This window comes from Lepidochelys olivacea, assembly GCF_965140295.1.
Source record: "Lepidochelys olivacea isolate rLepOli2 genome assembly, chromosome: 23".
Lineage (NCBI taxonomy): Eukaryota > Metazoa > Chordata > Testudines > Cheloniidae > Lepidochelys > Lepidochelys olivacea.
This window is the reverse complement of record NC_140433.1, coordinates 13,425,910-13,453,744: the sequence shown is the minus strand read 5'-3', so window position 1 is coordinate 13,453,744 and position 27,835 is coordinate 13,425,910. Positions and strand designations below refer to the sequence as shown.

General features: G+C 60.0%; 2 protein-coding genes across 2 annotated transcripts; both read right to left on the bottom strand.

The window, feature by feature from the left end:
• Positions 1 to 88: 88 nt before the first annotated feature.
• On the bottom strand, positions 89 to 13,319 carry SYT5 (synaptotagmin 5). Its single transcript, XM_084612189.1, has 9 exons — positions 13,225 to 13,319; positions 8,334 to 8,492; positions 7,970 to 8,148; positions 6,999 to 7,118; positions 6,092 to 6,259; positions 5,748 to 5,915; positions 4,872 to 4,989; positions 4,222 to 4,355; positions 89 to 3,818 (listed from the first exon to the last, which is right to left on the bottom strand). The coding sequence occupies exons 1-9, from the start codon at positions 13,235 to 13,237 to the stop codon at positions 3,609 to 3,611; spliced, it is 1,269 nt and encodes a 422-aa protein (XP_084468315.1). The 5' UTR covers positions 13,238 to 13,319; the 3' UTR covers positions 89 to 3,608.
• A 7,707-nt stretch (positions 13,320 to 21,026) lies between these two features.
• On the bottom strand, positions 21,027 to 26,206 carry TMEM86B (transmembrane protein 86B). Its single transcript, XM_084612450.1, has 3 exons — positions 26,058 to 26,206; positions 22,383 to 22,635; positions 21,027 to 21,764 (listed from the first exon to the last, which is right to left on the bottom strand). The coding sequence occupies exons 1-3, from the start codon at positions 26,178 to 26,180 to the stop codon at positions 21,370 to 21,372; spliced, it is 771 nt and encodes a 256-aa protein (XP_084468576.1). The 5' UTR covers positions 26,181 to 26,206; the 3' UTR covers positions 21,027 to 21,369.
• Positions 26,207 to 27,835: the final 1,629 nt, after the last annotated feature.

The window sequence follows — 27,835 nt, the reverse complement described above, 5'->3', positions numbered from 1 at the left end:
AGTCCGCTCTCGCTCGCCCCGCTGTAAATCAAGAGTCGCTTAACTTTTACCTCCCTGCTTCCCCGTTAGAGACAATGAGGAACACACCTTTGAAATATAGAGCTCTTTGATTTATTTATGAACAGACGATGTTACCGCGCGGTCAAAGACATCGATATGAAAACCTGTTCAAAAGGGGTGCGGCGTATAAAGGACAGCACCGCTAACGGGTGAGAGCGGGGAGGTTCTTCAAAATGGGAGGGTGGGGGTAGAATCCACCCACGTCATAGGTTACAATGGTCCTCTTTGGCCTGTACACGATCCCGTCTGCCGTTATCCTACAGCGTGTCTGCCACAGCACGGTGGTGGTCATTTAATTCTTGGCACACTCATTGTTACGGAGGTGGGGAGGTCATCTTGAACCATGAACAAGGGGTTCACGGAGGACACAGCATCTCTCCAACGCTTGGCAGAGGCCATCTTGCGCCGGGCATTTACACACCAGTTGTTGCTAGAAGTTGGGACTTAGGGTGGAAAGGAGATTGGGGAGACTAGTATTTAGCATTGCCTCACAGTTCGCCATCATGTGGCATGGCCATCTTCATGAATGACCATCCCCATCTTGAGTGGCCACCATCCTGGATGGTGGCCATCAACTCAGATGGCCACCCTCTTGATAATCTCTCTGTTTTTTGCTAGAAGTTGGGGCCGGGGGATAAAGAGAGATGGAGAGACACAAGGGACTGGTCAGTGGAAGTAATTTAACGTCTCCGTCCATCTTGATGAAGGCCATCTTGAGCAGAGGTCCTCGTATTCTTCACTTTGCTTATGGCTAAAAGTTGAGACTGGGAGGGGGGGTGGGGGAGGAAAGGTGATGGAGAGTTAGCCAGCTAACGAGGGCTCAGCCAATGGAATTAGGACACAATCACGCCTCCAGTCATGCCTGTCACTAAAATTTGGGACCAGAGAGAGGAGACAGAGGGGATAAGATTTAAATAGCGGGGATGGAAGGCATTTTTTAGTCCCCAAGGGGTGCTAATTCTACAATCAGAGGATAATACCAAACATCCTATCGTGGTCAACACGAGAAACAAAATGGCCACCACCCCCTACACTTGACCATTCTTGGCCTGGTGAGGTGTCCTTCTTCTTGAGCTCATTTTGCTGGGAACAGAAATCCCTGGACAGGGCAGGAACGGGAGATTCTGCTTCGGGAACTAAATAGCTGGAGGAAGCAATTAGTAACAAAATACAGCCAAGCTCCCAGTGAACCGAAATGGAGCCAGATGGGGCATGAGGAGAAAAGTGGCTCCATGGTCGAGCAGGAGAGCTCTGGGTAGCGAAAGCCAAGAGGTCATTGTATTAATACTTTGCAGCCTTGTGTCTGAGGGCTTCAGACTGGGGTGTTAGCCCAGTTTTAGGAGTGTATGAAGAGGAATTGGCTTGCCAGAGGTCAGATGGTGAATAGGACCCAGGAGTCCTGACTCCAGGTCCCCCCTGCTCTAACCACTAGACCCCACTCCCCTTCCAGAGTCAGGGAGAGAACCCAGGAGTCCTGGCTCCCAGGCCACCCTGCTCTAACCTTCCCAGAGCCAGGGATGATCATACCGAGTCCCCCCCTCAAGGACGTTAATTAACTAACAAGTGTGAGTAGCGATGAACAGCAGCAAGGTTTGGTACAACAGGAACCAGGTGGGGAATCGGATCAGCCTGATTTCATTGGCACAAGCTAAGCAGAAAACAACCCAAAACAAAACATCAACGGAGATGAATTAAACTGAGCCAGGTAATAATCCCACCAGGCACTGGGAAAACAGGAGCTGAGCTCTCCGATGCTGGTGCCTTCAAGGGATGGTCCTATTTTGGGGCTTCCATTGAAAGGGGCCTGCATTTGGAGGCTGGGTCTCATGTGTAAAGTTTGCAATAGATTTAAATGCTCGAGGACCGATTGTCCAATGTGCACCATGAGGCAGCCAGAGGGGGGACGATATGAGCAAGGAATGTGTATTTGAATGTTGGCCCTCATGTACACTTGTTGTCAACCTGTTGTAAGCCTATAATAAACATGTTTGTAAACCAATAGTATACCTGCTGTAAACCCATAGTGACCCTGTTTTAAACCCACAGTGAATCTGTTGCAAACCTATTGTAAACATGTAAGTCTATAGTGAACCTATTGTAAACCCATGGTAAAGTCACTGCAAGCCTGTAGTAATCATATAGAAAACCTGTCGTAAGACTGTAGAAAATATGTTTGTAAACCAATAGTAAGCTTGTTGTAAACATCTGGTACATCTGTAGTGAACCTGTTCTAAACCCACAGTAAACTCATTGTAAGCCAATAGTAAACATATAGCAAACCTGTTGCAAGCCTATAGTAAACATGTTTGTAAAACAACAATGAACCTGTTGTAAACCCATCGTGAACTTGTTGTAAACCCATGTTTGTAAACTAATAGTAAACTTGCTGTAAACCCATAATAAACATGTTTGTAAACTAATAGTAAAGCCATAGTGAACCTATCATAAGTCTCTAGTGAACCTGTTGTAAACCCATTGTAAGCCTACAGTAAAATGTAGTAATAATGTACTAGAGTAAATCATGTACAGTAAAATTTAAAGTAATAGTAAACCTGTTATAAGCCCTCAGTAAACCTGTTGTAAACCTATATTAGACATATCATAAGACCACAAAAATCTATAGTAAACTTGTCATGAACCTGTAGTAAACCCAAAGTATACCTGTGTGAAACCCGTAGTAAATATCTTGTAAGCCTATAATAAGCACTTTGTAAAGCTGTAAATGAACCTGGAGCCAATCTGTAGTAAAGCTAGAATTACAACAGGATTACACATGAAGCCCAGTTTTAAAATATGGCACCCTACCATACTATCCAAGCATGTGAAGCTAAGTGTATCCATTGAGTGAATCTGTTGTAAACCACTAGTAAACATACAAGAATCAAATCTACAATAGGGTTACACATTAAGCTTAATTTTCAAAGATGGCACTGCGCTATAGCATCCAAGTATATAAGTATATTGTAAACCCGTAGTCAACACAGCTACAATAGTTTCATACAGGAGACTTGCAAGATCCAAAGGTGGAAATCTTTAGGATGCCTCCTCTACAGATTTACAAGAGATTTACATGAGGCCTAGCTTTTAAATGTGTCACCACACTATGACATCCACCTGTGCAAAGTTATGGTAGCCCTAAAGTAAACCTGTTGTAAGTCATTAGTAAACAGGTTTACAATAGGTTTACACACAAGACCCAGTTTTCAAATGAGGTGGCACAACATGATGGGTAAACCTACTGCAGTCATATTGTAACCCCGCAGTAACCTCATAGTAAACCTATGGTAACTCCATAGTAACCCTATAGTAGACGTCTCACCAGCTTCTTGACACAACGTAAACCTCACGGTTCACACAGCGGATCAGAAACAGAAGGTTTTCTCGAAGATGTTTCAACAGGAACAGCTCTGAAAGAGGAAACAGGCTCACAGGCGATCCCACACACGCATTCTCCAGAGGCGCCTCACCCACACGTTCCCACTCACTCAGGACGGGAGATGGGACGACTGCCCGCCAGCCAGGCCAGGATCGGGGGGGAAGAAGGGGCATCAGGAGGTCTTCATGCTGATGACCATGTCCACCTCCTCTTCCGTCTGCAGGGTGTGCCACTGGGCGATGGGGCGCCGAGGATTGGCCAGCATGTCGGACCAGTGACGCAGCTCCGTGCCCGTGGCATTGCAGCCCACAAAGACCTTCCCAATGGCCTCATTCTTCCCCAGCTTGTCGTAATCCAGGACGGTGAGAACAACCTGGACTTTCTGCCGGGGGAGGAGAGGTGGCACAGTGAGCTCACCCACTGCGATGCCCCAGCTGGGGATTGGCCAGGGCCATGAACTTCCCCGGGCAGCGGTGCCATTAGCCAGGGATTTCCCGTGCTGTGCTGCAAGCTTCCCTGCAGCAGTGCCCCCAGCTGGGGATCCCCCCCAGTGTTGTGATCTTCCCCCACACCAGTAATATCCACATCAAGCCGGTGAGAGAAGGGAGTGCCATCTCCCATCTAGGGGGAGCCGGCTCCCATCCAGCCCCAGAACAGGGACTGGCTGGTTCAAGGGGGTGGGGAATGGGGCCCAGGGACTTTGCCATCTTGGGGGCACCAGCTCCCATCTGGCCCCAGGACAGGAACTGGCTGGCTCGGAGTTTGAGGGCAGGGGGGGGACTCACCTGGATCTGCTCAAAGGGAACCTCAAAGCTGAAGGACTCGTTATAATAGGGGTTCAGGGTATTTTTCTTAATGGTCGTTTTCTTCTTCTTTAGCCGCTTTCCTCCCTGCATCAGGTGGATTTTCACGTAGGGATCTGGAGGGTGGGGGCGGGAGACACTTCAGAACAGAGACCCCACGCCCCACCTGGGTCTGAAGAGCAACCCCCTGCCCTGCCCCCAAGCTGGACCAGTCAGGTGACCAGTGAGGTAGCTATCCCACAATTCCTGGCTCCTGCAGGTTCAAGCACCCCTGTAAGTTTGCTGAGCCCCAAGGCCAGGGTGTCAATGGAGCTCAACCCCCTGGACATCCAGGCATGAGCCTGACCCACTCGGGGCAGAGACAGGACCTTGGCTGGGGCACTGCTGCCAGGAAGTTTGCAGTCCCAGGGTCCCGGCCTGGGTCACTGCGGGGAGGAAGCTCACAGCGCCAGGGTCCCCGGCTGGACCACTATGGGGAGGAAGCTCACAGCGACTGGGTCCCCGGCTGGAGCACTGCAGGGAGGAAGCTCACAGCACTAGGGCCCTGGCTGGGGCTCTGCTGGGAGGAAGCTCGCAGCACCGGGGTCCCCAGCTGGGGCACTGCAGGGAGGAAGCTTGCAGCATTGTCTCACCTGACAGCCCCCCCACATCCATCTTCTTCAGGTTCTTGGCTTCCAGCACAATGACCGTGAGCTTCCCAGCCGTGGGGACGTAGCGCAGGGAGAAGCAAACGTCCCCCAACTTCTCCTGCTGTGTGGCACGGGGAGGGGGGGCACAGTCAGACTGGGAGGGCTGGACTGCAGCTTCCCCTCCCCAGGAATCCTAGCTCTAGGGACCCCCCTCTCCCACATTAGCCAACACTTCCCCCCCCCCAAATCCCATCCCCCAGGGCCCCCTCCCCCCAGGGACTCCCATCCCACAATGCCCTCTCCCCCCAGGGAATCCCAACCCCCAAAACCCCCCTTCCCCTACAGGCATCCCATCCCCCAGAACCCTTCCTCTCCCAGGGAATCCCCTCCCCCAGACACCCCCTCCCTCCTGGGAATCCCCTCACCCAGAGACCCCCTCCCTGCCAGAATCCCATCCCCCAGAACCCCCCTCCCACCCTGGGAATCCCATCCCCTAGAGTGCCCCTCCCACACAGAATCACATTCCCCAGAGCCCCCCCTCCCCCCAGATTTCCATCCCCTAGAGTCCCCCTCCCCCTGGGAATCTCATCCCCTCCAGACTTTCCCCCCCCAGGAATCCCAACCCCCAGACTCCCCTCCCCTCCCAGAGAAATCCCAAGCCACCAGAGCCCCCCAGAAAATCCCAACCCCCCTCCCCACCGGGAATCCCATCCCCCAGGTTCCCCTCCCCTCCCAGAGAATCCCAAGCCACCTCCTCTCCCAGGGAATTCCAACCCCCAGGCCCCCCTCCCCCCCAGGGAACCCCCTCCCCCCCGCCTGCTGGGATGCACCCCCACAGGCGGGGTTGCCAGGCGACAGGGCCCACGGGTGGGGCCTCACCTCTTCCTGCTCCGCGGACTGCAGGTCCCGCCATGCCTCGATGGGCTGGGCTAGGTCCAGGCTGCTCATGGGCACCCGCAGCTCCCCGATGGCATCGTGCTTGGAGAACCGGTCGAAGTCGTAGACGGCCATGACCAGGGTCCGCCCGCCCAGCTCCACGTACGGGATCTGGGGGCGCGGGGGGAGAGATCAGCAGGGCCCCTCCCCCAGCGGGGCTGCGGGTTGGGAGTGAGGGACACCGGCAGAGCTGGGGGGCACGGAGGGGGCTGCGAGTCGGGAGTGAGGGGCACCGGCAGAGCTGGGGGGCATGGAGAGGGCTGTGGGTCGGGAGTGAGGGGTGTTACCTTGAAGATGAAGGTCTCGTTGAACGTGGGGTTCAGGGTTTTCCGATGCACTTTGGTCTCGTGTTTTTTCTTCTTCTCAGGGAGCAGGAAGACTTTGACGTAGGGGTCGGACGTGCCCCCGATGTCCAGCGCCGGCAGGTTGGCTGCCTGGATGATGCCCACCACCAGCTGGGACAGGGTGAAAGGGAAAAGTTCCAGTCTGACACCGGGTGTCAGCCGCCCTGTGAGCTTCCCCCACAGCAGTGCCCCACACAGAGGACGCAGGACTCCTGGGTTCTCTCCCGGGCTCTGGGAGGGGAGTGGGGTCTAGTGGTTAGAGCAGGGGGGGCTGGGAGCCAGGACTCCTGGGTTCTCTCCCGGGCTCTGGGAGGGGAGTGGGGTCTAGTGGTTAGAGCAGGGTGGGCTGGGAGCCAGGACTCCTGGGTTCTCTCCCGGGCTCTGGGAGGGGAGTGGGGTCTAGTGGTTAGAGCGGGGGGGGCTGGGAGCCAGGACTCCTGGGTTCTCTCCCCGGCTCTGGGAGGGGAGTGGGGTCTAGTGGTTAGAGCGGTGGGGAGCTGGGAGCCAGGACTCCTGGGTTCTGTCCAGGGCTCTGGGAGGGGAGTGGGGTCTAGTGGTTAAAGCAGGGGGGGCTGGGAGCCAGGACTCCTGGGTTCTCTCCAGGGCTCTGGGAGGGGAGTGGGGTCTAGTGGTTAGAGCAGGGGGGGGCTGGGAGCCAGGACTCCTGGGTTCTCTCCCCAGCTCTGGGAGGGGAATGGGGTCTAGTGGTTAGAGCAGGGGGGGCTGGGAGCCAGGACTCCTATGTTCCATTCCCAGCTCTGGGCAGGGAGGGTTTTTTCCTAGGTTGGAATTGGGAGGGATGTGAGCCTGGATGCCTGGGTCCCATGCCAGGCCACGTGGGTGCCCGCACCTGCCCGTTCTGGAAGTCGTAGTCCAGCGAGTACTGCAGCTTGCCCAGCTTCTCCTGGGGCTTCTCGTCCTTTGGCTCGGGCAGCAGCGCTGGGTCCAGGTCCTCAATGTCAGGCTGCACCTGGGGCGGGGAGAGGGAGTGAGAGAGAGACCCTGAGTTCAGCCAGCACCTCAGTTACACATGCAGCGCCCGGCCCCTCCAGCAGGGGGCACCAGGGACGCACACACAGCGCAGGGCCCCGTCCCTCCACCAGGGGGCGCCAGAGACGCACACACAGCGCAGGGCCCGGCCCCTCCAGCAGGGGGCGCCAGGGACGCACTCACAGCGCAGGGCCCCACCCCTCCTGCAGGGGGCTCCAGGGACGCACACACAGCGCAGGGCCCGGCCCCTCCAGCAGGGGGCGCCAGAGACGCACGCACAGCGCAGGGCCCGGCCCCTCCAGCAGGGGGCGCCAGGGAGAGACAGACACACATCACTTATACAACCATGACCCAAAATAGCTTCCTTCTACCCCCCCACCATCCCACACACAACTACCCCACCCCTCGGCGGAGCGTCCAGGCAGCCCCCAAGGTCAGAGGCTGCTGCCTCAGGGGCCAAGGGCTTAGGCATCTGGGAGGCTTAGGAGATAAGCAGCTCAGTAGCAGCTGAGTCCCAAACTGAGGCCCCCCCGCCAGCCTCTCACCCTGGTGGGGGCCCCCTAGCAGGGAAGGCCCCAAGCCCACTTCCCCACCCCTTGAGCCAGCCAGTGCCCGCCCTGGGGCCAGGTGGGAGCCGGCGCCCCCTAGAGGGGACAGGCCCCGGGCCCCATTCCCTGCCCCCTGAGCCAGCCAGTGCCCGCCCTGGGGCCAGGTGGGAGCCGGCACCCCCTAGAGGGGACAGGCCCCGGGCCCCATTCCCCGCCCCCCTGAGCCAGCCAGCGCCCGCCCTGGGGCTGGGTGGGAGCCGGCGACCCCTAGAAGGGGTCTCACCTTGTCGATGTAGCTCTGGCCCAGCTCCTTCACCTCCTTCAGGTTGATCTGCGCCTTCACTTTCTCCTTCGCCTTCTTCGCCTTCTTCTTCTTCCCGCATTTCTTGCAGGCGCAGAAGCAGCAGCAGAGCAGAAGAAGAGCCGCCACGATCAGGATGGTGGCCACGGCCCAGGGCGGGACTGCGGCAGGGACAGAGCGGGAGTGAGACGGGGCCCCTCTGGGGCAGGACGCGGGGGGCTGGTTACCCCTCGCCCGGCACTGGGATGCAGCCCCTCTGGGGTGGGCTCTGGCCCAGTGCTGAGATGCGACTGCCTCTGGGGTGGGGCAGGGGGCTACAGGGAGGGGATCCCCCCCAAGCACTCACTTGGCAGCTTGCTGAGCTTGTTCATGAACTTGTCCTTCATGTCAGAGAAGACGTTCTCCTTGCTGGGCGTCTCGGTGGCGTTCAGGGCCAGCTGGCTGGGAGGCGCGGTCACCTCCGAGGCCAGCATGGCCGATCGCCGAGCTGCGTTCATCTTTGCACCTGGGGGAAGGGAGGGCACAGATCCGGGTCGTCCGATCATCACTTTGCCAGAGGGCCCCGACCCCCCGCCTGAGTCCGCCGAGGGCCTGGACCTATTGCTCAGAGAGGTGTGAATTGTCCCAAGTGCCCCATACATCTTGCCGGGGTGTTAACTACCAGCCCCATTGCTGTTGGGGGGGGGTCCCCATTGACCCTTCCCTGCAGGGGGCTCTGTCTGTACAGGAGGAGATACCACCCCCTCCCAAGCAGTCTCCCCCTGGCTTCTGGGGTAGGCACTGCAGGATCCCACTACTGCCACCAAATCAGAGAGCGGAGCTGTGGCAGGGCAGAGCCTAGGGATCCTTGGTGAGGGGGTACCCCCAGCGAGGGGGGGTATGTGGGACACTGGCAGAGCAGAAGCCTGGGTCACCTGTGGGTCAGTTTTGCTCAGGATAGATATCGGTCTTATAGCTGTTTATCTTTTAGCCCCTGCAAGGTGCCTGTAAGTTACCGCCGGCGTTAACCCCGGGGGCAAGGTCGGGAATCCAGGAAATAGGTCGCATCAGCTTGATGAGTTTGAAAAAAATCACCCTCAACGTGCGACCAGCCCCCACCCCCGCCCGGCCCACGCAGGAGGACGATCAAACTGGGCAATCAATCAAACTGAGTCCTGGCTCCCCGCACCTCCCCGCTGTTCCTCTCCCTGGCAGGACCCTCCATCCCCTGTGCAACGGGCCGGGGCCGCCCTGGCAAACTTGCCTTGCTCCCCGCTGGCAAACTGCCTTTGCACCCTGGCCTGGCCTGGCTCACCGCCCAGCACTCCACGGGGTGAGGAATCGAACCCAGGGGTCCTGGCTCCCAGCCCCCCACTGCTCTAACCACTGGACCCCTCCCCCCAGAGATGGGGATGGAACCCAGGAGTCCTGGCTCCCGGCCCCTCACTGCTCTAACCGCTGGACCCCACTCCCCTCTCAGAGTTGGGGATGGAACCCAGGAGTCCTGGCTCTCGGCCCCCCACTGCTGTAACCACTGGACCCCACTCCCCTCCCAGAGATGGGGATGGAACCCAGGAGTCCTGGCTCTCGGCCCCCCACTGCTGTAACCACTGGACCCCCCCCTCCCCTCCCAGAGATGGGGATAGAACCCAGGAGTCCTGGCTCTCGGCCCCCCCTGCTCTAACCACTGGACCCCACTCCCCTCCCAGAGATGGGACAGCGGCCAGACAGACGGGATGGTGCCCGGGGAGGGGTAGAGGGGTAGCTAGCTAGGGACTGGAGCCAGCCGGCTGGACACAGGGGGCGTTGGGATGGCTCGATAGCTAGAGGCTGAGAGGGGGGCTGGCTAGAAGGGGGGAACAGACAGATGGGGAATGTCGGGGGCCGGCTGTGCCGGGGCCTGGCTGATGGGGAATTTCTCTCTCTCCTGCCCCCTCCCCCTGGGCTCTGATCCCATTAGCGCCCGTTAAAGTGCCAGGGGCCGGCCCTGCTCGCTAATCCCCCCCCCCAACTCACAGATGGAGCCGAGTGGATTAACCACCCCCCCAACCAGCAGGATTGACCCAGCACCGGGCGGGGAGTGAGCGGTGAGGCACGTTGTGGGGCGGGCATCAGGGGCCGGAGCCTTCACCTCCCCCGGCCCGAGCAGGGCCTCACCACCTCTGCCAGGCACATGGGACGCCTGGCTTCAGTTCCACACCCCTCCTCTGTGGGTCTGGGCATGGCTCAGCTCTGCCCTGGGCCTCAGTTTGCCCATGGAATTGAAAGCAGCAGCAACTCTTGATTTAGGCTGTGAGCTCCCCTGGGCTGGCAGGGCCTGGCTCCAGCTGCGGGGGGGGCGTGGGCAGTGCCCGGTGCGACGGGGCTCTGATCTCGTCAGGGTGGGGGTTGGGGGGGGTCCCGGGGCTAGCATCCAGACGTCCTGGCTCCCAGTCGAGTGCTTTAAGCACAAACCCAGGTGCCTGGACATAGACAGACACAGGGTAACACGAGAGACCCCCATCCCCACCCCCGGCGCAAACCCACGGGCCCATCTAGCGCGGTATCCAGCCCCTGCCCCGGAGCAGACCCGTGGGCCCCTCCACCCCTGTGATTGCTCACCCCAGCGCCGGCCGGCTCGCGCTCGCTCTCTCTCTCTCACGCAACCTCGCTGCCCCGGGCCCTGACGCCCACTTGTGCTGAGCTGGGTGACAGCTCCCCCCCCACCCCCCCTCCCCGCCAGCCCCTGTCAGCCCAGGCCTTTGTCAACCAGAGCAACCACCGGAAAACACCACCCTGGAAGGAGCCATGGGGCATGGGGCCTGACTCTCTAGGGGGCACCAGCTCCCATCTGGCCCCAGGGCAGGGACTGGCTGGCTCAGGGGGGTGGGGGCTGGGGCACAGGGCCTTTCCCCTCTAAGAGGTGCTGGCGCTGATGAGGGGCAATAACCCTGTGTATCTGGGGAAGGGCAGAGCACACAAGCAGGAAGAAGGGATTGAATCAGCCCCTTGAGGCCAACAGACAAACCCCAGCCCCGAACACTCAGCCCCAAACACGTGTCCCCACCCTCTATGGGGCTGGGGGATCCACATCACTTTAATTACATGTTGGGCAGTGTCGGCGGAGTGACGCAGTGTATCACGACTCCTGGGTTCTCTCCCTGGGTCTGGGAAGGGAGTGGGGTCTAGTGGTTAGAGCTGGGGGGTGGGGGCTGAGAGCCAGGACATCTGGGTTCTCTCCCTGAGTCTGGGAGGTGGGTTCTCTGAGTCAACCAACCTCTCTCCCCCGCTACCACTTTCCACGGCCGTGAAATGAGTTTGTTGGGCTTGAGCCCCGTCCGCTGTGGGGCCGGGGCCCCTATTACCCCACAACAACTTCCGAGGGGCACTAACCCACAGCCTCAGCAAAGGGGGCGATATGGCTGAATAGGAGAGAAGAACTGAGCCCCCACCCTGCAGAGGGTTCCCCTGGGGCTGGCGACGGGAGAAAAGGTATGTATGGGGGGAGCCCAGGGCCGGGCTGGCAGGGGGCTGTGGGTCGGGAGTGAGGGGCACCGGCAAGGCTGGGGGGAGCCCAGGGCCAGGGAGGCAGGGCGGGCGCACGTGTCCCAGCCTGCGTGTGCGGTTTTCCAGTTCTGACTCTCTGAGTACGTGTGTTTCCGCCTCCCCCCCGTCCCCCCCGCGTGCCCTGAGGCCGGAGGATCCACAACAGCTGGGCCCTTCTGCACCACAACAGCCCCCGCCCCCACCCCACCCCGCCCCAGCAATGAAACCCAACACACCGCGAGATCGGGGCCCAGCCAGGGGGGAAGTGAGCTGGGGACAGAACCCAGGAGTCCGTGTTCCCAGCTCCCCCCAACCCCACTCTAACCAGTAGACCCCACTCCCCTCCCAGACCAGGGAGAGAACCCAGGAGTCCTGGTTCCCAGCTCCCCCCACCGCCCTTCTAACCACCAGGCTCCACCCCTCTCCCAGACCAGGAAGAGAACCCAGGAGTCCTGGCTCCCAGCCCCCCTGCTCTAACCACTCGACCCCACTCCCCTCTCAGAGCCAGGAAGAGAACCCAGGTGTCCTGGCTTCCAACCCTCCCCCCACGCACCAGACCACACACGGGGTCTGTGCTACAGGGCATGTGCTTTGAGCACTGGACAGCCCCCACTGACCATAGCGTCACTGGATCAATGGGGCCAGGACCCCAAGCTGGCCTGACCTGGGATGGCTCCATGGGCCCCCGGCCTGCGGCTGGGGATATGGTTTCACCTGTTAAGTTGGACCCAACCTTGTGGACCGCGCCCATCTGCGCCGGCCTCTGCCTGGCCCTGGGGGTCAGCGGGTGCCCCGCTTGGGGCATCAGGGCAAGAGATGGGCTCCTCCCCAGCCCCAGCTGCCATGACTCAGCTGCGGAGCCGGCCAAGAACCTGGCTCTGGGCTGGACCCTCTGGCGCCCGGGGTCCCGTGAGACACACAAAAGATGGGAGCCGACAGCTCTGAAATATCGATCCTCCGAATTCCCAGCACCGCTCCTCTTCCAGCCCAGCCCAGCCCCCTCCCGGACCCTGCCCCCTCCTCACCCCCCAGGTCCCACCCTACCTCACCCAGGGCCATGAGCTCCCCTCTATCCATCAGCTCCTCAGCGCTCCCCAAGGGGGCCAGGACCCAGTGGCTACAGCTCCTTTGGGGCCAGTGGGGCCAGATCCCCAGCTGGGTCCATCCGCTGTAGTTCCATTGGGGGTTATGGGGCCAACCCCCAGTTGGGCCAGTGGCGCAGCTCCACTGGATCAGTGGGGCCAGACCCCCGCTGGGCCAGTGGCTGCAGCTCCATTGGATCAGTGGGGCCAGACCCCCCGCTGGGCCAGTGGCTGCAGCTCCATTGGATCAGTGGGGCCAGAGTCCCAGCTGGGCCAGTGGCTGCAGCTCCATTGGATCAGTGGGGCCAGACCCCCAGCTGGCATGATTCAGAGTCACACTGGAGTGACACCTCTTTAGACCAGCTGAGCCTCTGGCCCTCTATGGAGCGAATTTGCCCATCAAGACACAGGGGGCGATTCTAGGGACAGATCCTCAGCCAGTGTAAACGGGTGTCACTCCAGAGTGACACCGATGGACCCAGCTGGGACCCGGCCCCGCGCCACGGCCAGCCCCCCCTCCCCCAGCCGCGATCGGACCCTTCAGCCGCTCCCCGCCCCCGGCTTTGTTCCCCCCCGCCGCCCCCCTCAGCTCCCGGCCCCCCGAGTCCTCAGCGCCGGCTGCTCCCATCGGGGGGGGGGGGGGGCTCCTACCGTCTCCCTCCATCGCGGCGGGGGGCCGGCACCGGGCGGCCGGAGCGGGGCTCGGAGCTGTCCGCCCCGCGGTGCTGAACGGCGGCTGGGTGGGGCAGGGGGTGGGGACAGGAGGGGGAGGGGCTCCTCCGTGGCAGGCAGGGAGAGGGAGGGGACTCTGCCATCCCTGGGAAGGGAGGGGCTCTTCAGTCGCAGGCTGGGAGGGGAGGGGGCTCTCTTATTGCAGGGAGAGGGGCTGGGGCTGGGGGTCTCCCATTGCAGGGAGGGGGGCTGAGGGGGATCTCCCATCGCAGTGGAGGCGGGTGAGGAAAGAGGGGGCTCTGGGTTAGGATCCCCAGGCTGGAATGGTTTATCCTGATCAGCAATTGGGGCGGCGGGGGAGGGGTGTTGAGGAACACACAGAGCGCAGGGCCCGGCCCCTCCAGCAGGGGGCGCCAGGGACACACACAGCGCAGGGCCCGGTCCCTCCAGCAGGGGGCGCCAGGGACACACACAGCGCAGGGCCCGGCCCCTCCAGCAGGGGGCGCCAGGGACGCACACAGCGCAGGGCCCGGCCCCTCCAGCAGGGGGCGCCAGGGACACACACAGCGCAGGGCCCGGTCCCTCCAGCAGGGGGCGCCAGGGACACACACAGCGCAGGGCCCGGCCCCTCCAGCAGGGGGCGCCAGGGACGCACACAGCGCAGGGCCCGGCCCCTCCAGCAGGGGGCGCCAGGGACGCACACAGCGCAGGGCCCGGCCCCTCCAGCAGGGGGCGCCAGGGACGCACACAGCGCAGGGCCCGGCCCCTCCAGCAGGGGGCGCCAGGGACGCACACAGCGCAGGGCCCGGCCCCTCCAGCAGGGGGCGCCAGGGACGCACACAGCGCAGGGCCCGGCCCCTCCAGCAGGGGGCGCCAGGGACGCACACAGCGCAGGGCCCGGCCCCTCCAGCAGGGGGCGCCAGGGACGCACACAGCGCAGGGCCCGGCCCCTCCAGCAGGGGGCGTCAGGAACACACACGTGTGTGTACCTGGGTTTACCCTTCTACACTATGAGATGCCTGCAGCGGTGATGGGAGAGGACTCGCCCCTCCCCCTTCGCCCTGTGTGCGGGGGCGGAGCAGGGGCCTTGTGAAGCAAGTAAACAAACCTAGCGCATGTGGGGGCCGGGGAAGGGGCGATGCTGCCCCCTGCAGGAGAGAAGGGAAACTTTGGCCTTCGGCATTGCAAAGCCACGTGTCCCGGCTCCCAGCCCTGCCCAGCCCCCTAGACCCCACTCCCCCTGCCTGAGACGGGGAGAGAACCCAGGCGTCCTGGCTCCCAGCCCCTGCCCCCCGTCTCTAGCCACTAGATCCCACTCCCCTCCCAACACCAGGGAGAAAACCCAGGAGTCCTGGCTCCCAGCCCCCCTGCTCTAACCACTAGACCCCACTCCCCTCCCAGCACCAGGGAGAGAACCCAGGAGTCCTGGCTCCCAGCCCCCCGTCTCTAACCACTAGACCCCACTCCCCTCCCGGAGATGGGACTGGAAGAAGTCCAGATTATCTGGCGTGAGTAGCACCAGGGCAACGCCGGCGCCATGGGAACAAGATGGGGAAATCACCCAGCGTCATAGCAACTCTTGGAGTTGATACTTTGTTGCCTTGGCAACAGGAGAATTCACCCACTCTCCTCATCCATCAGAGGCCAGAAATCAATAGGGTTAGAAGGGGGGGGGCAGCAGGGGGCGCTGAGCTACGGGGGGGCCCAGCATGGGGGTCTCTCCCCTGGCTGTCGGGCCTGACCCTGATGCCCCTGGGAGACACAGGGGGGCTATCCCAAACCTGGGCTCCCCCCAGCCCTGCCAGTGCCCCTCACTCCTGCCCCACAGCCCCTGCTAGCCCAGCCCTGGGCTCCCCCTAGCTCTGCTGGTGCCCCTCACTCCCGACCTGCGGCACCCCCAGCTTCCCACTCTATACCATATGTCACAGCTTCACCGGCCCGGTGCTCTCGCCCTTGTCCACATGCTTGTTGACCCCTCAAAGAATTCTAGTAGATTGGTGAGGGGTGATTTCCCTTTACGAAAACCATTTTGATTCTTCCTTAACAAATTATGTTCACCCATGTGTCTGATCGTTCTGTTCTTTGCTATCATTTCGGCCAGCTTGCTCGGTACTGAGGTCAAGCTCACCGGCCTGTAATTGCCAGGATCACCTCTGGAGCCCTTTTTAAAAATTGACATCCCATTAGCTACCCTCCAGTCATCTGGTACAGACGCTGATTTAAATGACAGGTTACAGACGAGCGTTAGAAGTCCTGCAATTCCACCTTTGAGTTCCTGCAGGACTCTGGGGTGAATCCCATCTGGTCCTGGTAACTTATTGCTGTTTAAGATATCAATTTTTTCCAAAACCTCCTCTAATGACACCTCAATCTGGGGCAGTTCCTCAGATTTGTCACCTAAAAAGAATGGCTCGGGTTTGGGAATCTCCCTCCCATCCTCAGCCGTGAAGGATGCAAAGAATTCATTTAGTTTCTCCACAATGGCCTTATCGTCCTTGAGTGCTCCCTTAGCATCTTGATCGTCCAGTGGCTCCACTGGTTGTTTAGCAGCTTCCTGCTCTGACTTTCTGAGTCTTTGGCTAGCTGTTCTTCACATTCTTTTTGGCCTTCCTAATTATATTTTTACACTTCATTTGCCAGAGTTTACGCTCCTTTCTATTTTCCTCACTAGGATTTAACTTCCACTTTTTAAAGGATGCCTTTTTGCCTCTCACTGCTTCTCTTACTTTGTTGTTTAGCCCAGTGGCACTTGAGCAATCCAGTATCTGTGATTGTGATTAACGAGAGGTGGTTAATTAGCACCTCTTGCAAAAGATTAATATATTTCCATTACTAACATTTAACCATTAATTATGGACATGTGAGTAATTAACAGTTAGGTGAAACCAGTGATCCTTAGCAGTTCACTGTTAATTACGTTCATAGAACTAAGCAATTAGCAATGATTCGAAATCAGCTATGGCTAATAACCAAAAATTATTGATAACAGCAGATTAGGGCCAGATCAGGGCTGGCGGCCCTTAGAGGGGAAAGGCCCCACACCCCATTCCCCACCCTCCTGAGCCAGCCAGTCCCTGCCCTGGGGCCGGATGGGAGCCGGCGCCCCCTAGAGGGGAAAGGTCTCATGTCCCCTTACCTGCCCCCCTAAGCCAGCCAGTCCCTGTCCTGGGGCCAGACGGGAGCCAGCGCCCCCTAGAGGGGAAAGGTGATACAATGTAATTCGGTCCCGCTGAGAGCCCCATGATGGAGACAGGGCCACTGGAGACGCCGGCAGGGTCTCTCCCTGCACTCGCCTGCCCCTGGGGAGGGGGGCCCAGACACGGATGCTGTAGCTATAGTTGTGGACCCAGGACACAGAAGGCTTCACCCAGCCAGGGTCAGGGAGCTGTTCGAATGAGCCTTGACGGTGAGGATCATCACTGGGGCAGGCACTGGCAGGGGACAGACAGAGAGAGCATGAGACCCCAGAGCCGGGGGGGGGAACCCAGGTGTCCTGGCTCCCAGCCCCCCCCCCCAACCACTAGAGCCCTCTCCCCTCCCAGAGCTGGGGGAGAACGTAAGAGTCCTGGCTTCCAACCCCCCTGCTCTAACCACTAGACTCCACTGCCCTCCCAGAGCTGAGGGAGAACCCATGAGTCCTGGCTCCCAGACCCACCACTCTGTCCCCCTAGAGTCCCCCCCCGGGTGGATGTGTTGTTCCTTGACTTTAGCAAAGCTTTTGACACGGTCTCCCACAGTATTCTTGCCAGCAAGTTAAAGAAGTACAGGCTGGATAAATGGACTATAAGGTGGATAGAAAGCCGGCTAGATTGTCGGGCTCAACGGGTAGTGATCAATGGCTCCATGTCTAGTTGGCAGCCGGTATCAAGTGGAGTGCCCCAGGGGTAGGTCCTGGGGCCTGTTTTGTTCAGTATCTTCATAAATGATCTGGAGGATGGTGTGGATTGCACCCTCAGCAAGTTTGCAGACGACACTAAACTGGGAGGAGTGATGGATACGCTGGAGGGCAGGGATAGGATACAGAGGATACAGACAAATTGGAGGATTGGGCCAAAAGAAATCTGATGAGGTTCAATAAGGATAAGTGCAGAGTCCTGCACTTAGGACGGAAGAACCCAATGCACCGCTACAGACTAGGGACCGAATGGCTAGGCAGCAGTTCTGCGGAAAAGGACCTAGGGGTGACAGTGGACGAGAAGCTGGATATGAGTCAGCAGTGTGCCCTTGTTGCCAAGAAGGCCAATGGCATTTTGGGATGTATAAGTAGGGGCATAGCGAGCAGATCGAGGGACGTGATCGTTCCCCTCTATTCGACATTGGTGAGGCCTCATCTGGAGTACTGTGTCCAGTTTTGGGCCCCACACTACAAGAAGGATGTGGATAAATTGGAGAGAGTCCAGCGAAGGTCAACAAAAATGATTAGGGGTCTGGAACACATGAGTTATGAGGAGAGGCTGAGGGAACTGGGGATGTTTAGTCTTCAGAAGAGAAGAATAAGGGGAGATTTGATAGCTGCTTTCAATTACCTGAAAGGGGGGTCCAAAGAGGATGACTCTAGCCTGTTCTCAGTGGTAGCAGAGGACAGGACAAGGAGTAATGGTCTCAAGTTGCAGTGGGGGAGGTTTAGGTTGGATATTAGGAAAAACTTTTTCACTAGGAGGGTGGTGAAACACTGGAATGCGTTACCTAGGGAGGTGGTAGAATCTCCTTCCTTAGAAGTTTTTAAGGTCAGGCTTGACAAAGCCCTGGCTGGGACGATTTAATTGGGTATGGATCCTGCTTTGAGCAGGGGGTTGGACTAGATGACCTCCTGAGGTCCCTTCCAACCCTGATATTCTATGAACGCTATCTGTTACAGGTTGGTGCTGGCATCAGGAGAAATCAATTTACATTTTCATACTCAAAGCTGCTGCCAAATATTTCCATAACAGCAGCACCCAGAGATCTTGACTGGGAGTGGCCCCTCTCCCCCACCAGCAGGCCAGGCAGGGCACCTCACCCCACAATCCTCAAGTGAGATCAGGGCCCCCCTCATGCTGGGCATGGCGGGCTCCCTCCCGCACTGAATCAAGATGGGGGCCTTACTTCTAGCCTGGGGAACGTGGGGTGGTTATATGGGGACCCCTCACCCAGGGCATAGACACAGTCCCTCTGGGATGGGGCATGAGGGCTGGTTATATGGGGACCCCTTCCCTGGTGCTGGGATGCAGCTGTCTCTCGGGTTGGGCGTGGGGACTTAGCCAGCTCCGTGGAACAGCTGGATGTGGGTCTGGCCCTTGGTTTTCAGTGTTTCTTTTGTTTCATTTCCCCTGGGAATTGATCAGGGTTGTTTATCACCACCACACCCAAACCAGGAGAAAATCAATGCAAACAAAAAGATGAATAATTTTCCTGGGGTTGATTTTGCTGGAGGGAAAGACGGGGCGGGGGAAGCAACCAGCCAATTAAAGCTTCGACTTCGGCTTCTCTATGCGGTTTGCTGCTGACCTAAACCAGAACTCACAACCCAAGCACTCCTCGCTTGCTCTCTGCTCCCCGAAGAAAACGTTTCATTTGAATCAAGAGTTAGAGCTGGGTGCTTATAACGATTCACGCTTAATCCCACCTCGGGTGCAGCGCCGACATTCAGCATTGGCCTCCTCTCCTGGCTTGGCATTGTCGAAACTTTCCAAGCCTTCCTTGGGTTCTGAGAGCGAGTTTCAGTTGTGAGCCCGTCAGATCTCGAAAGCGCGCGCTGCGAACGGCGTGAACGGCGTGCGTGGCGGGCGGGCGATTCATCGGTGCGTTCATCAGGAATCCATCAGGCAACCAGGACTCCTGGGTTCTATCCCCGGCTCTGGGAGGGGAGGGGAGCCTAATGGCTCAGAGCAGGGTGGGGGAAGGGAAATGGGTCCCAGGACACCAAGGGTCTACCTCCTGCTTGGCCCCACTTCGTGCCTCAGTTCCCCCCTCCTTACATCAGCCACAAATTTCGCGGGGTAGCGGGCATCCGTCTCCAGGATGTCCATGGTGCGGGGCCGGGGCTCTGGGATGCACCCTGGCTGCTGTGCCCAATTCCAGGCACCCTCAAGGAGTCGCCGACGCTGGCTGCAATCGGTCCCATTAGCCGTATCCCTACTGCCGCCGCGAGCCAGACACTGTCGAAAAGGAGAGGAAAAAGCCGCCCTAACACCCCTCCGCCAGAGACCAGGTGGGATATCGATCGGTCCGACACGCTCACAGAGCATCCTGCCGTATAAGACCCGAACCCGCCGTTCAGCCACTGGGACCCGCGACGGTTCCCCGGCTCCGCTCCGGGCCACGAAAGCAAAACGGGGCCTTTTGCCGGCTGCATCTTCGTGTCGGCCGACAAGTTGGTTCTGGCCTCTGCCCAAGGAGCCAGCAGCCGGGCCTCACGTCACCGAAACCCCACTGAGATCCGGTGCCGCACTCCTCACCGCAGAGATCTCCGTGCCGAGCAGAGAAAAGGGCCCCCGGCTCAGCGAGGCGAGTCCTGTAAGAACCCCACCGAGGTGGCGGGTAGTTCGGACCCTCTTTAAGGCACATCACTGAGGGGGGAGGGAAAGGGAGGGAAGAAGGTGGGATAAAGGGGAGATACGGACTCGACTGAGCTAAACCTCCAGCAGCCCCCCCCCCCAAAAAAAGACCTTTAAATAAGCTCCAAATCTGACACAAGCCCCCCCCCCCAACACACACACACACACCAGAGGCGAGGGTGCAGCACAGAGTCATTCCTGAGCTTTGGGATGGGGCGGGGGGGGGGGGCATTGTGGTCCCCAAGTTTCTCCTGGGGAATGAGTGGGAGAGGAACAGGTGCTAGGTCCTGAGGGGGGGTGGGGGGGTGCATGGGCAGGCCCGGGAAAGGTGGGGGGGTGAGGCTCAGAGCCAATGCAGCCCCATGGTGGGAGCGGGACACATGGGGGTTTTGGAGGGTTACCAACTTTCTAATGGCACAAACCTGAACACCCTTGGCCCACCCCTTCTCTACACCTCTGCCCCACTCACTCCATCCTGCCTCCCCCTGACATTCGCTCTCCCCCTCCTCGCTCACTGTCACTGGGCTGGGGCAGGGATGCGGGAGGGGGTGAGGGCTCCAGGGAGGGGCCAGAAATGAGGGGCTCAGGGTATGGGAGGGGGCCCTGGGGTAGGGCAGGGGGTTGCGATGCAGGTGGGCGCGTGGGGTGTGGACTCTGGGAGGGTGTTTGGGTGCGGCGGGGGGTTCGGGCTCTCGGCAGGCAGCGCTTACCTCAGGCGGCTCCTGGTCGGCGGCACGGCAGGGCTAAGGCAGGCTCCCTACCTGCCCTGGCTCCACACGGCTCCCACAAGCAGCCGGCATGTCCAGCCCCTAGGGACCCCTAATCACGCCCCCTTCAGGCCTCAAACCTGTCACCCCCAGAGCACCATCTCCAGCTCCCTGAGTCGCCAGGCTGCTGCATCCGGCCACTAGAGGGCGCCATAAGACAGGCTCTGCCAGAGGCTTCAACCACTGTTTATGAGAGGGCTGGGAGCCAGGACGCCTGGGTTCTCTCCTTGGCTCTGGGAGGGGAGTGGGGTCAAGTGGTTAGAGCAGTTGGGCGGCGGGGGGGGGGGGGGGCTGGGAGCCAGGACGCCGGGGTTCTCTCCTGGCTCTGGGTCTTAGGATCTGTAGAGGGAGATCATAGGTCACAGGACTCAACATCCCCATCAACAGCTGGAGACAAGTTGGGCCGATAGGAGCTCCCCTGGCCCGTGCCTCTCTGCTGTCCCAGCCGCCTCCCACCCAGCCCACATCAGACAACACATGTCATCAAATCAGCTGTAATTGGGCCTGCTGGCCAATGAGCAGGGTCAAAGGTCAAGGCAATTACTTCCAGGTTATTGGTTGGGCAGGTTGGTGCTCCTAGGCCACCGGGTCGGGTCGTAGGTCAAGGAACCAACTCCCAGGGCGGTTGGTTCTCGTTGGCCCCAGGGTCTCCAGCAGGTTGGCGCGGACGGGGTCAGAGGTCGTTGGGGTCACCAGCAGGTTGGCGCGGACGGGGTCAGAGGTCGTTGGGGTCTCCAGCAGGTTGGTGTGGATGGGGTCAGAGGTCACGGATGCCCCCGGCGGGTTGGCGCGGATGGGGTCAGAGGTCGCGGGTGCCCGGCTCAGCTCTCCTTCCAGCGGGGGCTGGCGCGGGGGGCCCCGGCTGCGATCAGCCCCTGGGCCGCGTAGTAGGTGCCCATGACGATGAGCCGGGCCCAGGGCACCGGGGCGCAGAAGTGGTCCCTGGCCAGGACCAGGTCAGAGGCCATGAAGAGCAGGGAGCCAGTGGCCATGGCCAGGCGGGGGGGAGACTGGGCCAGGGCCCGCCAGCCCATGGCCGCCAGCAGCGCCCCGTAGCCCCCCACGGCCGGCACGTAGGGGCCCCCCAGGCAGGGCCACAGCGTCGTGTAGGCCCCCGCCCAGGCCAGTGCCAGTAGCAGCAGGAGCCAGGGGCGGGCAGGACGCAGGCCCAGGGCCCAGATGTAGCAGATGTGAGCCAGAGCGAAGGCCACCATGCCTGGGGGGGGGGGGGAGAGGGGGCGTCAGATTGCAGTGCCCCTCGCTCCCGACGCACAGCCCCCTGCTAGCCCAGCCCTGGGCTCCCCCCAGCCCTGCCGGTGCCCCTCACTCCCGACCCGCAGCCCCCTGCTAGCCCAGCCCTGGGCTCCCCCCAGCCCTGCCGGTGCCCCTCACTCCCGACCCGCAGCCCCCTGCTAGCCCAGCCCTGGGCTCCCCCCAGCCCTGCCGGTGCCCCTCGCTCCCGACGCACAGCCCCCTGCTAGCCCAGCCCTGGGCTCCCCCCAGCCCTGCCGGTGCCCCTCGCTCCCGACCCGCAGCCCCCTGCTAGCCCAGCCCTGGGCTCCCCCCAGCCCTGCCGGTGCCCCTCGCTCCCGACCCGCAGCCCCCTGCTAGCCCAGCCCTGGGCTCCCCCCAGCCCTGCCGGTGCCCCTCGCTCCCGACCCGCAGCCCCCTGCTAGCCCAGCCCTGGGCTCCCCCCAGCCCTGCCGGTGCCCCTCGCTCCCGACCCGCAGCCCCCTGCTAGCCCAGCCCTGCCGGTGCCCCTCACTCCCGACGCGCAGTCCCCTGCTAGCCCGGCCCTGGGTTCTCTCCCCCGCTGGTGCCCCTGACTCCGTACCTAGGAGGAATAGCTGCGGCCAGACCAGGCAGGCGTCTCCCACGCCGGAGAACATCAGCCCCCAGCGGACCCGGTGCGCCAAGGGGGTCCAGGCGCCATCGCCCCAGGCCTGGGCCGTCAGGAAGAAGACCAAGCTCAGGAGCGGGAGGCTCTTGACGCCGGTGCTGACCCAGCTGGGCTCAGGCAGCCACAGGGCGAAGTACAGGCCGCAGGAGGCCAGGAACGGCAGCAGCTTGAGGCGGCGGCTCGTGGCCTGCAGAGGAAGGTGGAAATTGACACGGCCGGGGCGCATTTACACTGGGGAGAGTACGACGCACCCGGCATGGAGACTACCCCTCAGTCCGAGCAGGGAACAATCATCACACGTTAACTCTTAAACCTACTGATGACCTACTCTGTAATTTACAGAGCGGGCCTGTTAACTGTCATCATGTTAACTGTGACACCTATCATTACATCAGTCTATAGTAATGTACAGTCTGGCTATTTCACCGTGTTCACTCTGAAACTTACTGACACAAGGGTCGGGAAACGGGCTGTAATTAGGTTTCAGCGTTAACGGAGGAAATAAGACATCTCAATTCTTATACAGTGGGTTTTGGCCGTTGTTTTGCTATGTCAACTCCAACACCTAATGATAAGCGGTTGTAACCAAGAATCCTGTTGGTTATTTCACGGTGTTAACACTGAACACCACTGACAGCCCACTGAATATCATCAGTGCGCTCACTGGCTCACCTAATGATAACCCAGAGTACAGTGACTCTTCCCTGAACATTGTTCCGGTTCACGTCGTCACGTGGCTGATCGATTAGGGAACAAGCTCGTTTAAAGTTGTGCAATGCTGCCTTATAAGGTGGATTGGCAGCTGCCTGCTTTGTCCACAGGATTTTCTGGGAGAGCAGCCCCTCCTGGTGGGGCTTAGAACCAGGGCCCCCCCCGTCAGCTCCCCATAATTCCCAAATAAGGGATGCGGCTTGGCAGCTGCCCCTGACCTCTGCCTTGGGGCTGCTCCCGGGAGCCTCCCGCTTGCTGTGCGGGGGGCGGAGAGGGGTGCTGATGGCAGGATGTCCCCCAGCTCTGTACCCCCCCTCCACAAAGCGGAGGAGGGGACAGGGCTCGGGGACAGAAGGGGCGGAGCTTGCTGGAAGCTGTTGCTTCCTGCCTGATCTGCTTAAAAGGGCAACATACTTGAAGTGGAGTGAGCGTACTTAAAGGGGCGACGCACATCTCTCTCTCTCTCTCACCCCACAGCATTTTGGAAAGTCAGCCCCTGTGCGGCCGGGCACGTGCTGTCAGGGCAGGAGGAGGGAGTCGGGCGCTCCAGCGGGGGCCCATCATCTGCTTCCGTTTTTGCAGGGAAGGGTTTGCGGCCGCTGGCCCCCTGCATCTGTTGTGTTTCCTCCCTCCTGCCTCAGGCCCTGGCTGCCTCGTAGAGTGAGAGGCTACATCAGGGGTGGGGGGCAAACTATGGCCCGGGGCCACATCCGGCCCTCCAGACATTTTAATCCGGCCCTGGAGCTCCAGCTAGGAAGCAAGCGGCTCCTGGAAGCAGCAGCATGTCCCCCGTTTGGCTCCTACACGGAGGGGCAGCCAGAGGGCTCCGCACGCTGCCCCTGCCGCAAGTGCCACCCCACAGCTCCCATTGGACAGGAACCGCGGCCTATGGGAGCTGCAGGGGCGGTGCCTGCAGATGTGGCGGCGCGCAGCAGAGCTGCCTGGCTGTGCCTCTGTGTAGGAGCCAGAGAGGGGACGTGTTGCTGCGTCTAGGAGCTGCTTGAGGTAAGCGCCGCCCGAAGCCTGCCCCCTGCCCCCCTCCTGTGCCCCAACCCCCTGCCCCAGCCTAGATCCCCCTCCCGCCCTCTGAACCTCTCGATCCCAGCCCAGAGCACCCCCCTGCACCCCTAACCCCTCATCCCCAGCCCCATCCCAGGGCCTGCACCCCAACCCCCAATTTTGCGAGCATTCATAGCCCACCCTGTAATTTCCATACCCAGATGTGGCCCTCGGGCCAAAAAGTTTGCCCACCCCAGGGCTACTTTAACAACTGCGTGTTAACCCTTGAGGGCTCCAGCCGAGTGCGAGCTCATCGTTTAGCAGCAAGATTTGCCTGGGAAACATCCCACCCGCGGTCTCCCCAGCCTCACCCAAGTGTCACACTCACCCATTGCTGGGTACACTAGTCAATTGTTTAAAACGTACCCTGCATCTGTCTATCATGTCTTTTGTCTGGCAAAAAACATTCCCGGGACTCTAGATCCCCCCCCCCCTTTACATTAATTCTTCTGGGGAAATTGGATTTGCTAAACATTGTTGCACACAAAGTCGCGTTTTTCAGGAACGTAACCACCACGTGAAGCGAGGAGTTACTGCCTATGGCCTTCTAATTATTTGACCAAGCAGAGACCTACCAGGAGCACTCAGCGATAGCTACTTGTCTCAGGCTGAACCGCAGCTCACTGGAATTGGGAACTTAACTCCCTGTTTACGACTCTTACTCTGGAACCTACTGATAACCCAGATGAGACTAGCCTCATTAACTATTTCACCACCAAGATATCCCAGCTAAATCTACTCAGCTCACCTCCCGGCACCTCATCCTACTGGGGCTGGGAAGTGACCTCCCTGCCCCATTCATCTCAATGAAGTGTTAACTCTGAAACCTACTGCTGTCACGTAACACATCGTCCTTGGTAGTTCAGCTGCCAGAGCAATCACAGCAACATCCTGCTATGCCTGCTCTATCCCTGACCCCGTTCCTGATCCAGCCCCTGTTCCCTGCCACTGTGTGTTAACTCTGAATGCTACTGACTGCATCACTTCAACCACAACTTTCCAGTTTCATATCTGAGGTATTTTTTCCCCAGGAATTTCCAGTTGAACCCAGACACCATGCCAACCCTAAAACATCCACCCAACCAAAGTAAAAACTGGGCCCATGCCCACTTACCCTAGCAGGCGTTCACTCTAAAACCTACCGATGGCACAATTTAACAACAATTTCACCGTTTTAGCAGGAAGAGCCAGTTAATGCTGCTTCTTCAAAGGGTGAAGTTCTGTTCCTATTGATGCTAAAGTAGCAGCTTCAACTTTGACTTTGAAACCTACTGATTGTTAACTATTTAATCACCAGGAGATTGGGCAGGAAGAGGCAGCTAACTTTGCTCCTAATTGTCCCAATTTGGCCATGAGCTTGCCCCATTCACACCAACAGGGCGTTAACTCTGAAACCTACTGATATTGTGCTTTCAAGGTCACCCACACCACCACTGTGATCAGGGCTACCCACACTGATCCTGCTACCAGCCCCACTTCCCTTCCCCTCTGGGCCCAGCAGTGCCCCCAGCTCAGGCGGGCTACAGGAAACAGTGCAGAATTGAAGTGGAAATGGCTGCAGGGAAATCCTGCCTCGATGGATCGGCTTTACCCGCTCACAGTCCCAGAAGCCGTAACAGCAACACAATGGCACACAGAGGACACTGGGGTTGAGTGGGGGAGAGCAGGGGTGGGGTGGGGCTCGGAGCCAGGATGCCTGGGTTCTCTTCCCAGCTCGGGGAGAGGAGTGGGGCCTAGTGGCTTAGAGCAGGGTGGGGGAAGGGAACTGGGAGCCAGGCCACAGTCTCTGCCCCGCCCCCGCCCGGTCCCCTCTTCGTGCCTCAGTTTCCCCCTCCTTACATCAGCCGCGATGTTCCGGTGGTAGTGGGCGTCCGTCTCCAGAATGTCCATGGTGCGGGGCCAGGGCTCCGGGACGCACCCTGGCTGCTGCTCCCAACTCCAGGCACCCGCCTGGACTTTCATCTCCCGTGGGTTCAACAGAGCCAGAGATAAGATGGGGGGGCGGGAAGAGAAAAATCGATTCCTCCTGCCTCATCCCCACCCAGCACCAGCTGATAACAGGGAGGCAGCTGCTGGAGGAGTGGGGCTCAGGGGGCCTGGGCTCTCGGATGTGAACCCTGGTGCTGGGCCCCCACACAGTGCCCTGCTTACCCCCAGCCCTCCCCCCCCCCCCCCCCCGGAAGGAGGCTGCGGCACGCTCAGGCTTTAACCATTGGTTTTTTATTTTCATCCGGAATAACAAAAGAGACGAGCCGGGGACCCACGACACAGGGGGGATGGTCGCCGGCCGGGGAGGCCCCGGGGCAACCCCCAAAAGGCCACTTGATTTGGTTCCTGTTTAAGAGCTTTTAAATATTGCCACTAAAGTGGTAGCCGGGGGAGGGAATGGCTACCAGGACATCACTGTTGGCTACTGCTGACTTGTGGGGGGGGGAATTCAGTGCTTTTGAAAAGGAGAAAGGTGCATCGTGGGGCCATCTAGCCTGGCATCTGGCCCCATCTCCCCCCAGCCAGGGGCCATTCGGGGGAGGGGTTGTTTTAAAGTCTCTTTTGCAAGGGGAGGGGATCAGACCCCACACCCCCTTCCAGCCTCACCCCTCCCCAAGCACCTGGGATCCCCCCCAAAACTAGTGCAATGCAGAACCTCTCTGGAGAGGCTGGGAAGATCAGTGTGGAGGGAGGATGGGGGGCAGCTGATTGGTGGGGGACCCCTAGCCCCCTATGCCCTACAGTCTGAGCCCCTAACACTCCGAACCGCTATGGGGACAGGGAACTTCCTAGGTCTGCATAAACCTTCCTCCACTCCTGAAGGGCCCCGAATCCCTTGGGGTGCAGAGGGAAAGGGGACCCCCCCCCCGTACCATACCACCCTCCCCCCCCACACACCAGATCTGCTACAGGGTGGGTTTTGGGGAGGCTGAGGGACCTGAGGCCCCTGCCAATAGGGAGGGAGCTGCCCCTCTGTAAGCAGATACCCCCACCCCCCAGGACTGAGCATCCCCCCGATTGTGGGGAAGGGGGGGGACAAAGGGTTCACCCCCTCACAGGGGCAAAGGGAGTAGAAACCACCATCAGAGTGGGGGTTGGGCTGGGGCCCAGCTCCTCCTCCTAGACCTACCACAAGGAAGCGGTGGGGGGGGGGGGAAGGGGGAGAAGACACAGCTGCAGATCCAGGCACCATTGTGGCCCCCGTGGAGGTGGGGGGCAGGTGGCCCTGCTCCCCTGCAGATGGGCTGCAGTCTGAGCCGGTGCTGGTGTGAGCAGTGGGATCCAGGAGGGGAGGCCAGTGTGTCGGGGGGGGGGGGAACAGGTGCATTGTGGGCTGTTCGGAACCCCTCACCCACTTGAAAAGTATCCTGGGGGGGGACTACCTGTTCCTTCCTCCACCTCTGACTGTCTGGTGCTGTTCCCTGGGGCGTGACCCATCTCTGCCCCCCAACACCTCTGCTCCAGGGAGACGGGGCAGCTCCAGCCCCCCAGGCCAGGGAAATAAATAACAAGGGGAGCGGAAAACATGAGGTTAAAAGGATCGTAGAACCAGCTGGGGGGGGGGGGGGGGGAGGATACGGACACAGACCTGTCCCACAGCCCTGAGGTCCAGCCCCGCCTTGTAGTGC

Coding starts and splice junctions, on each gene's coding strand:
- SYT5 (XM_084612189.1), bottom strand. Junction 4,990..5,747: donor AGTCCGCGGAGCAGGAAGAG/GTGAGGCCCCAC, acceptor CGTGCCACACAG/CAGGAGAAGTTGGGGGACGT. Junction 3,819..4,221: donor TTCCCTTTGAGCAGATCCAG/GTGAGTCCCCCC, acceptor CTCCCCCGGCAG/AAAGTCCAGGTTGTTCTCAC.
- TMEM86B (XM_084612450.1), bottom strand. CDS start 26,180: ATGAAAGTCCAGGCGGGTGCCTGGAGTTGGGAGCAGCAGCCAGGGTGC. Junction 22,636..26,057: donor ACCGGAACATCGCGGCTGAT/GTAAGGAGGGGG, acceptor CTTCCTCTGCAG/GCCACGAGCCGCCGCCTCAA. Junction 21,765..22,382: donor GCCGCAGCTATTCCTCCTAG/GTACGGAGTCAG, acceptor CCCCCCCCCCAG/GCATGGTGGCCTTCGCTCTG.